The following is a 10647-nucleotide window of genomic DNA, read 5'->3' as shown; positions in this document are numbered from 1 at the left end:
TGCAATCTGCTAACACTGAGTTGTGGAGCAAGCCATTGCTTACAGCAGCAAATCTACCCTGCATAGTTTTGAGCGTTTCTTTAATTAAGTGGAAGAGGAGTGAAGCTGGGCAACCTTTGGATGCTGTTGATAGAGAGGCCATATTAATGATTCATCGTTAGGTTTTAGTAGGCCACATGACCTTGGAGGTGTCTATGGATAACGCCGGCTCTTCGGCTTAGAAATTGAGATGAGCACCACACCCCAGAGTCAGACATGACTGGACTTAATGTCAGGGGACTACCTTTTTTAAAAAGACATGACAATAAAGTGTAGCATCTGAGCTCCTCCAACACATAACAAGTCCTTTATTAGTGTTTATATAAGTGACACAGAATAATTAAACCACAGTTAGTTTCAAACTGACTCCAGAAACACAATTCACACTTGGCAAGGCAGTCTTTCCCATACAAGCAAGTTGCTAAAGTTACCTATCCTTAATCTGTGAAAGTTCTTTTCAGTGATTCCTAAAGGATTCAGTGTTCTTTTTCTTCTGAGCATGTCTTTCAGACACTTCCTTTGGCAAGAATTTCTGGTCCCCCTTCCCCAAGGTTTTATTATATAAAAATAGAATGGAATTTCCTTATATACAAACATTACATTACATAATATACAGGTTTAAGAAAACACTACGAAAAGGCAGGCCATGGGTGAAGCAAAAGAGCAACATAGAAAAAAAAAGAATTAAATACCGCACATTTCATAAAAATTACAATAACTACAAAGAGTTTTTGTTTGCAAATATCAAACAGTACCAACGCAATTGGAAATCTTTCCCAACAACTTCTTTAACACACCATATATATCTATATAACTATCTGTACAAACCTGCCCATGTACATACATGATCATGTATGTATTTCTGTGTGCACATGTGTATGTAAGTATGCATATCATACACACAGAGACTTCCATACACACCTAGCCATGTGTATGTGCAGGACTATGTGTGCATATATGTTCGTATGCTTGCACACATGCATACAAAAACACGTTTATATTTTAAGGCACGTTTTGCTTGTTCTTCTGTACACTGAACCTGGTCATTAATTTAAGAACTATTGGAAATGATCTGTGTGCATTTATTTAGGTGCATGCTTGAGTTGGGATGTGGGGACTCAGTATGGAAGCAGTGTTTATAATCTTTCTAAAAGAGAAGAGCTAAGATACAAAGAGTTTTCCTGTAAACCTGGAGGCTTGTTGGGGCTGCTCGTAGTCACCAAGCTGTGTGAGAGACACTTTGCACATGCTCAGAGTCACTGTCCTCTTCAACAAAAACACAAAATACAGAAAAGGGGAAGAAAACATCCCCAGCAAATGCATCATTTCAGAAATTCAGATTCCAGGCCTGACACTGGTACTAGACAGACCCCTCTGGGCCTGAGCAAAAGTCAAGTGCTGGGAAGTGGTTAGCCATTCTGATTAGTCTCAGGAGGTGGCCCTAAATAGCGAGTAGAAGGAGCCTGGTAGAGGGGCACGGAGATCTCTTGGAGGTCCGGCAGCCTCCCTGGATGGGGAGGAGAGAGCAACGTCATTGTCCTGTCATAATCCCTGTGCAGGACTTTCTCATAGACACTCTGAAGTCCCACCGTCTTGGGCAGTTGCGCCTGATAATAATTATCTCGGCGAATGGAGTCCCGTGGCAGTGAGGTACTCTTGCAGAAAGTGGAGAGCTGGGTCTTTGGGTGGGAGGCGCAGTGCGGGTTGGTTCGACCACAGGAAGGGCTCCAGCATCGATCAGAGTGGCCCAGGATCTTGCATTCGGCGGTACAAGCCCACAAACCTATAAAAGAATATGAACACAAAGGAGTAACTTATAAATACAATCACGCAGTAGGCAGAACACTGCTTAGTAAAAACAGAGAACTCCTCTTCTTGTTAGCCCTTGTGTTACTCTAGCAACTGGTTACCTCCTGTGTCCTCCGGCTTTGGATCAGAAAAGCTATGTGTTCCCTTGGATCAATTCTAAGGCAAAAAAGAATAACAGAGAACCCAGCCTTGTAAATTAAAGGTTGTAGACTCACTTCGGAGGACAGAATGGAACCTTGTGGGACCCCACAGATCAAAGGCCAGGGGTCCGAGCAGGTGTCTCCCAGCTTCACCATCTGGGAATGACCCTCCAGGAAGGACCGAAGCCACGACAGAGCCATGCCTCCAAGGCCCATCCCAGAGAGTCGTCCCAGAAGGACACCATGATCGATGGTATCGAAAGCCGCTGAGATGTCCAAGAGAACTAACAGGGTCACACTCCCCCTGTCCAGTTCCCTGCGGAGGTCATCCGCTAAGGTGACCAAAGCTGTCTCGGTACCATGACCAGGCCTGAAGCCAGATTGTGACTGATCCAGATAGTTGATGTCATCCAGGAAACCCTGGAGCTGAGAGGCAACCACCCGCTCCAGCACTTTGCCCAAGAAAGGGAGGTTGGAGATTGGTCTGTAATTGCCCAAAACCATGGTTAAACTGCTAAGATGTAGAACTTGCTGACCAGAAGGTCAGCAGGTTCAAATACGGGGGGTGGGGAGCTCCCATTGTTAGCCCCAGCTTCTGCCAGCTTAGCAGTTTGAAAACATGCACATGTGAGATCAATAGGGACTGCTTTGGTGGGAAGATAATGGCGCTCCACGCAGTCACGCTGGCCACATGACCTAGGAGGTGTGTACGGACAACGTCGGCTCTTCAGCTTAGAAATGGAGATGAGCACCATCTCTCAGAATTGGACTCGACTAGACTTCATGTCAGGGGAAACCTTTACGTTTACTACCACTCTTGCAGAAAAGAATGCTGTATCCAGCAAAGAAAGGGCAAAACTTGGCTTTCCTCCTTCAAAATTATTGTTTCAATCCTGTGTCTTATTTTGATGGCTGTGCTGATTGTCCGCATAAGGAGACTCTTTTCTCACCAAAACGGATGTCACTCATGTTAAAGCTTTGTTTTCAATATGGGCCTGGTCAAGGAAAGCTTCCTTTGAAAGAAATCGCTCCGCTGACTTTCAGTAATTTTGCACAAGCTTTGCTCTTCTGCTGAAATAAATGTGCTTGAACTACATTGGAACATATAGGACTCAACAGTGCTAATCCGTTTCTGTCAGTGGGATTATGTTGATGTGAATTGAACTATTTGTGCATAATTTGTCTGGGGAAGAATGAACAATGTCCACAGAGCTCTTGGCTTAGATATCAGTTTCTAAACTGCTCACTTTCAGATTCACTTAGTGAGTGGTAAAAATGTGTTCTTTATTATGGCTGGGATAGTGCTTCCACACAAACACCTCAGCCCACTTTTGTTTTTGCAATTCATGTAGTGCACACATGGAGGAACACAGATGTATAATGGCCAAATCTTGGTAATGCAGGACACATTCCATCACCCACCCATCACTCGGTGGCCATCTGGTGAGAGGTTTGCTGAATTCTCATGACAGGATATTGGCTCCAGCAGTGAACTAGCTCAAAGACAGTTATGGCCATATCCAGGGAATCTTGCACACAAAAATAAAAAGAGCAGGTGGCGGGGAACTGTGTGTGCGGAAATCCAAAATGTGTATATTGGAACCAACCACACCAAACACTTTCCTCAATCCAGTAGCCTCCAAATGAGTTGGGCTAGAAGAGGACAAAGCTTCAATAACAGGAGCTGTGGGCTGTATTTCAGAGGAAGGCAATGGCAAACCACTTCTAAATATTCCTTGCCTAAAAAAATCCTATGATATCCATAAGGTTGTCATATGTCATATGTCAACAGGTGATTTGAAGGTACTTGGACATATACGGAAAGACATCTGTAGGGCTCTAGGAATTGAAAGCATGGATTGGGAACCTTGTGCGATGGAGCACAAGAGATCTGTGGACCTGTGAGGTTCTCCCTTCTCAATAAGATTAGCTTTTCACAGCTTGGAAGAGGTTTGAGAACCTTACTACTATTAATGGTCACAACGGCATCCCATACTTGCTTCAAAGAGCTTGTGATGGTGAAGTATTCAATCTTCAAAAGAACCCTGGGAAACAGAAGTTGCTTAGACCAGAAGTTCTCAGCCTGTAGGTCCCCAGATGTTTTGGCCTACAACTCCCAGAAATCCCAGCCAGTTTAGCAGGATTTCTGCAAGTTGAAGGCCAAATCATCTGGGGACCCACAGGTTGAGACCCATAGGTTGAGATCCAAGACAAACCAGTGAATGTCATCAATGAGTGAAGTCACCATGGCCACTTCAGATGCCAAATCTCATCAGTCCCAATGAGTATGGCCAACCACTATAGATCTGGAACTGTAAGAAGCCCAAGAGTGGCTAGTGGGCCACAAATTCTCTGGCTAAATCAGCCATGATTTTACATTTTGGAACATAAAAAATATGTAGGCCCCGAAAAACTCTTTTGTCTTTTCCCAAGGGTGGTGCCTTCATGGCTCAGGGGCAGCCAATGGGGTGCACTGGACTATATGTCACAGGGAAACCCAGCTTCATGTCCCTGCTCATCTATTCAACTTTGACAGCCCCTCTCGGATGAAATGAGGATAATTCAGACTAATCACCCCATTGGGTAGCATATTAATTATGTGATTATTCAGAGAGGACCTGGTCTTTCAACTTTCTAGTGTAGGTGCACCTTGAATCTTCTAACCACCCTGATATATTCAGTTCCCTCACTCCATCTAGCTATCCATTTCTCTACACCAGAAAGTGTCAGAATTCTGAAGTGTGTGTGTGTGTGTGCAATGACTATGGAATGTCTTTGGACTACAATGATGGATGGCGTGATTTTATATTGAATGTAATGATTTTAAACATTTTACCATAAATTCTGAATATGCATTAATTTTAATTTTAATGTTATTGGAATTGTATGTGTTTTAAGGCATTGAATAATTGCCTATATGTAAGCTGCCTTGAGTTCCCTTTGGGGTAGAGAAAGGTGAGGTATAGAGTGTATTATGCACACACATGCACACGCACACACACAATATTCTCTCTCTCTCACACACACACATATGTATATGAACAATTCCAGCTATCTTTCCCTCACTTCAAAATAAGCATGCAGAAATGTACTATCTGGATTGTGACCAAACTGAGCAGGAAGGGAAGGCTTGATAATGTATAATGATGTTTTTATGATGGTGTGTTTTTGATGCACGTGTTTTGTTGTATGTATTTTGGGTTGATATGTTTTGTTGTACTGCACCTTGAGCCATTAGGAGAGGTGGATAATAAATAATTTCTATTATTATTATTATTATTATTATTATTATTATGCCTCCAAATTGCCTTGTATTCACTATGTTCTCCATTGGAGCTAAACAAAATCAGTGTCAATACCCCCCCCCCCCTTTAAATCTGTACATTTTTTTTCATTTCAGAAACGATCTGAGAAACTGCAAGTCGCTTCTGGTGTGAGAGAATTGATCAAATGCAAGGATATTGCCCAGGGGATGCCTGGATGTTTTACCATCCTGTAGGAGGCTTCTCTCATGTCCCTGCATGGGGAGCTAGAGCTGACAGAGGGAGCTCAACCCCTTATCTCTGGATTCGAACAGTTGACCTGTTGGTCATCAATCCTGCCGGCACCCAGTGTGCCACCGCAATGACTGAAAGGAGGAAATGGCTGGAAAGGGTTTCCCTTTGGCAATAATGACAGCAGTCAGGATCTATGGCACCACTAGGGATGACTGCATGTAATTGCCTGCTTTTATTTGAACAGAGTCTCTGCTCCCTTGGCACTAAAAGCAGCTTCCCTAAATTATGAGGTCCCAGAACTCTGGAGGCTTTCAGCCTGAAGAGCAAAGGAGAATGGGCTGTGATGGGGAGAGGGTGGCATGCTTACCATTCTGCATATGGGTGATGAGGTCTCTCTTCAGGGCATCCCCGCTGATGTCTGAATCGCTGTCGTTGAAGTCGCTGTCGCCTTTGCCACTGTCTTTGCCACTGAACTTGTCCCCTTCCCGGCCGGAGATGGTGTTGAAGGAGTGGCCCTTCCAGATGGGCACCGGTGGTGGGGCGGTCTCTTTGCTATAGCTGGGAGTCGAAGCGTAGGACTGGAAGGGAGTGGGAGGGAGAAACAAGAGGAGAAGAAACAGAGACAGGAAGGGGCAACATGGTCAGAAACAAGGTCAGAAGCAAGAAGCCATTTGAGTGAGGTGGAAATGCTTTCAGTGGTGGGAGAAAGAACTCTTGTCTGTTTGAGGCAGGTGGGAATGTTGCTACTGGCCACCTTGATTGGCACTGAATAGCCTTTCAGCTTCAAGGTCTGGCTGCTTACTGCCCGGGGAATCCTTTGTTGGGAGGTGTTAGCTGGCCCTGACTGATTCATGTCTGGAATTCTTCTATTTTTTGAGTGTTGTTTTTTATTTACAAGTGGGTTTTATATATCTGTGGAATGTCCAGGATGGGAGAAAGAAAGAAAACACCCAGGCTTTGAAGCTGCAAGGCCATTCAAAGCTAATCAAGCTGGCCAATTGCAACATTCACACTTGTCTCAAGCAGACAAGAGTTCTTTCTCTCTCCCTGGACATTCCACAGATATATAAACCTAACTTGCCTGGTTTCCAATAAACCTCACAACCTCTGAGGATGCCTGCCATAGATGTGGGCAAAATGTCAGGAGAGAATGCTTCTGGAACATGGCCATACAACCCAGAAAACTCACAGCAACCCAGTGATTTTCGCCATGAAAGCATTTGACAATACTTTCAGTGGTATTGCCATGGCAGGAATCACTGGGTTGCTGTGAGTTTTCCAGGAGGAACATCAGGAGAAAATGCTACTGGCATAGCACACAACACCCCAGTGATTTCAGTCACAAAAGCCTTTGACAGTACTTTCAGTGGTATTGCTGTGGCTGGAATCACTGGTGTGTTGTGTAGTTTCCAGGCTGTAAGGCAGTGTTCTAGCAGCATTTTCTCCTGACGTTTCCCCAGCATCTATGGCTGGCATCTTGAGATGATTGTCTGATTGTCCAGCTATAGATGCAGGCAAAAGTCAGGAGAAAATGCTGCTAGAATGCAACCAGATTTCACACAGCACCCCACTTTCAGTGGTGCCCTGGTGCTTTGAAGTTTGCCTCACAGAATACCTGGCTATTGGGGAAACTGGCTAGGGCAGGCATCCTCAAACTGTGGCCCTCCAGCTGTTTGGGCCCTAACGAGCTTGTTTGAGTGTCAGGAATTCTGGGAGTTGAAGGCCCAAACAGCTGGAGGGCCGCAGTTTGCGGGTACCTGAGCGAGGGCTTCTGAGAGTTGGAGGCCCTAAAATTGGCCACGAGGAAGTCCTCAGACTGCAAGGGAGTGGATGCAGAGAGCGTGAGTCCTGTGCTTGGCTGTGCGTGCGGGGAGAGGGCTCGTGCTCACCTCGTGGGCGTGGGCGGGGCGGAGGCGTCCCTGGCTGCTGTCGTACAGGCTGGCGCTCTCGCTGCGGCTGCCTTCGGAGGGCGGCGGGTCCTCGCTGGCCGGTGAAGGCTCGGCGCTGGCGAAGGAGGACTTGCTGGCGAAGGAGCGCACCTCGAAGCTCACGCCCACGCCTCCTCCCCCTCGGGTCCCGGGGCTGCTGCTGCTCCCTCCTCCTCCTGCTCCTCCTGCTCCTCCGTTCCGTCGGCCGGGACTGCTGCTTCTGCTCCCTCCGCCCGTTCCCCCGTCGTCGATGGGCTCCTCCAGGACGTTGCCTTGCCGCTGCTGCTGCTTGAGCCTCTCCTGCAGCTGCTTCTGCCTCTTCCGCCGGTTGCAGCTGGTAGCGATGGCGATGATGGCGACCAGGAGCAGCGTGCAGCTCCCGGCCAGGACGGCGATGACGATGAGGGGCCCGTCCCAGTGCAGCGCGGAGGAGGAGGAGGAGGGCGAGGGCGCCGCCGCCTCCCAGGAGGCCCCCGAGGAGGAGGAGGAGGCGGGCTCTTCCTCCGAGGAGGTGAGGATGAAGCGCAGGGCTGCGGTGGCCGAAAGCGAGGGCCTCCCGCCGTCGGAGACGCGGAGTAGGGCGCGGAAGACCTTCCCGGGCGGCTCCCCAGCCAGGCTGCCCGTCAGCACCAGCGCCCCGCTCTCCGCGTCCACCGCGAAGAGCGCCAGCGCCTCCCCCGCGGCTTCCTCCTCGTCCTGGGCGCCCGGGTCCGGCAGGAGGGCGAAGCTCAGCGCCGCGTTCTCGCCCTCGTCGGCGTCGCGCGCCTGGATCCGGCCCACTTGGGCGCCCCGCGCCGCCCGCCGCGAGACCCACACCTCCAGCGAGCCGTTGCGGGGCGCCGGGTGGGTGATGACGGGCGCGTTGTCGTTCAGGTCCAGCACCCGGATGGTGACCTGCGCGGCGCTGGAGAGCGGAGGGTTCCCTCCGTCCGTGGCCACCACGGTCAGCGCCAGCTCCTTCAGCGCCTCGTAGTCGAAGCTGCGCAGGGCGTAGAGGGCGCCCGAGGCCGCGTCCAGAGAGACGTAGGTGGCCAGTGGCGCCCCGCGAAGTTGGAGCTGCTGCTGCCCCCCTTGGTCATCCAGGAGGAGGCGGTAGGCCACGCGCCCGTTGGGGCCCAAATCGGGGTCTCGGGCGGCCAGCGCGGCCAGGAAGGCTCCCGGGGGGTTGTTCTCGGGCAGCGGGAGGCGGAGGGCGGGGGAGGCGAAGCGGGGCGCGTGGTCGTTCTCGTCGGCGAGGCGGACGGAGAGGCGGCGCGTGGAGCGGGCGGGGGGCGATCCGCGGTCCTGGGCCAGCAGCGTCAGGTTGTACTCGGGCACGCGCTCTCGGTCCAGCGGCCCCGACGTCAGCAGCAGGAAGCTGCGCCCGCGCTCCTTGCCGGGCTCCTGGCCTTCCTCCTGGCCCTGCTCATCTTCCTCCTCCTCGTCGTCGTCTTCCTCGTGGGCGGGGCGGAGGGTGAAGGGCGGCGGGGTTCCCTCCTTGCCTCCCTCGGGGCTGACCAGGGAGAGGCTGACTTGCCCGTTGGCGCCGGAGTCGCGGTCCCAGACGCTGACCAGGGCCACCAGGCTGCCTGGCGGGGCGGCCTCGCTGACGTAGGCGACGTCCTCTCCGTCGGGGCCCCGCTCTTCTCCCTCTCCTCCGTCTCCCTCTTCCTGGGCCCGGCTGCGGAGGGGCCGGAGGTCGATCTGGGGCGCGTTGTCGTTGACGTCGAGGAGGCGGACGAGGACCTTGCAGGCGGCGCGGAGCGGTGAGGCGCCGCGGTCGGAGGCCTGGACGTCGAGCTCGAAGGCGCGCTGGCGCTCGTAGTCGAGGGCGGCGCGGAGGCTGAGTCGGCCGGAGAGCGGGTCGAGGGCGAAGAGGGCGCGCGCCTCGGCCCCCACCTGGCTGCCCCAGGCGTAGAGCAGCGCCCCGTTGGCGCCCTCGTCCGGGTCGGCGGCGCCCAGCTCCAGCAGCAAGGCGCCCGGCGGCGCGTCCTCGGGCAGCTCCAGCAGCCGCGGCGCGCCCCCGCGGGGGAAGGCCGGCGCGTTGTCGTTGGCGTCGAGCACGCGCAGGGCCAGGGTGGCCGTGCCGGACCGCGCGGGGCTCCCGCCGTCCTTGGCCACCAGCTCCAGGCGGAAGGAGGCCTGCGCCTCGCGGTCCAGCGGCGCCAGCAGCACCAGCTCGGCGCCCTTCAGCCCGTCCGCGCGGCGCGGCGCCTCCAGCCCGAAGTGCCGGTTGGGCGAGAGCGCGAAGCTCTGCACCCCGTTGGCGCCCGCGTCCGGGTCCAGCGCCAGCCCCAGCGGGAGCCGCGTCCCCGGCAGCGCCGCCTCCGACACCTCCAGGGACACCTCCGCCTGCGGGAAGCGCGGCGCGTGGTCGTTCACGTCCCGCACCTCCAGCTCCACCTGAAGCACCTGGTAGGGCGACGAGGAGCCCGCGCCCCCCAGGCACACCACGTCGAAGGAGAGCGCGCACCACGCCGACGAGGCCCCGCACAGCGCCTCCCGGTCCAGCCGCTCCGGCCCCAGGCTCAGCTGCCCGTCCCGCTCCCGCACGCGCACCAGGGACCCGTTGCCCGGAGGCTTCAGCAGGCGGAAAGTGCGCTCCCCGGGCGGCTCCGCGGGCAGGTCGTCGGCCAGGGTGCCGATCACCGTCCCGGGCGGCTCCTCCTCGTAGATGTGGTAGCGGAGCGTCTTCCCCGCGGCGGGCGGGAGCAGGCAGAGCAACAGGCAGAAGGCAGGCCACGGGGCGCCCCACATCCTCCTCCGCTTCCTCTTTCTGTGGGGACCGAGGAGGAGGAGGAAGCGGGCAGGGGCTCAGTCCTCGGCTCGGAGCTACAAGCGCTCGCCTTCGCCTTGCCTTCCGTCTTGCCTTCCTTCCTTCCTTCCTTGGCCCGTCCCTCCCTCGCGCCACTCCGCTTCTCAGCTCCGGCGGCCCCTCCTTGGGGTCTCTAATAGACGCGCGTATGCAAATCCGCGCCGCCTCTCAGCCTATCGCAGGCTCCCTTTCCTCACTGGACACGCCCCGAAAAGCCTTCCCATATATATAGATAGATAGTGGGGCGGTGGGCGGGGAGTGTTGGAAGGAATTTCGCCTCTCTGACCGTCGGCTCTTCTGTATTTTTTTGGGGGGGGGAGGGGTTATCCCCCCTTCCCGCTCCTCTTTGGGTCGGGGTCGTGGCTCCAGGCGAAGGAGGCTGGAGCCAAAGAGCCTCTTCTTGACGCGGGACCGAGATCCGCTCCTAGGAAGCGGCGCGG

At 53.5% G+C, this 10647-nt stretch overlaps 1 protein-coding gene across 1 annotated transcript; it reads right to left on the bottom strand.

The window, feature by feature from the left end:
• Positions 1-324: 324 nt before the first annotated feature.
• Positions 325-10428, bottom strand: LOC132771408 (protocadherin-8). The gene is made up of 3 exons (XM_060769376.2): positions 7375-10428; positions 5853-6063; positions 325-1822 (listed from the first exon to the last, which is right to left on the bottom strand). The coding sequence occupies exons 1-3, from the start codon at positions 10147-10149 to the stop codon at positions 1449-1451; spliced, it is 3360 nt and encodes a 1119-aa protein (XP_060625359.2). The 5' UTR covers positions 10150-10428; the 3' UTR covers positions 325-1448.
• Positions 10429-10647: the final 219 nt, after the last annotated feature.

This window comes from Anolis sagrei, chromosome 3, assembly GCF_037176765.1.
Source record: "Anolis sagrei isolate rAnoSag1 chromosome 3, rAnoSag1.mat, whole genome shotgun sequence".
NCBI lineage: Eukaryota > Metazoa > Chordata > Lepidosauria > Squamata > Dactyloidae > Anolis > Anolis sagrei.
Note: the sequence above shows the minus strand (reverse complement) of the source record. Positions and strands in the feature narration are given on the sequence as shown.

Excerpts from the sequence above, each read along its gene's own strand:
- LOC132771408 (XM_060769376.2), bottom strand. The coding sequence starts at position 10,149 with ATGTGGGGCGCCCCGTGGCCTGCCTTCTGCCTGTTGCTCTGCCTGCTC. Across the intron at positions 6,064-7,374 it reads GCCCCGCCCACGCCCACGAG|TCCTACGCTTCGACTCCCAG; the intron begins GTGAGCACGAGC and ends ACTCCCTTCCAG. Across the intron at positions 1,823-5,852 it reads CATCACCCATATGCAGAATG|GTTTGTGGGCTTGTACCGCC; the intron begins GTAAGCATGCCA and ends ATTCTTTTATAG.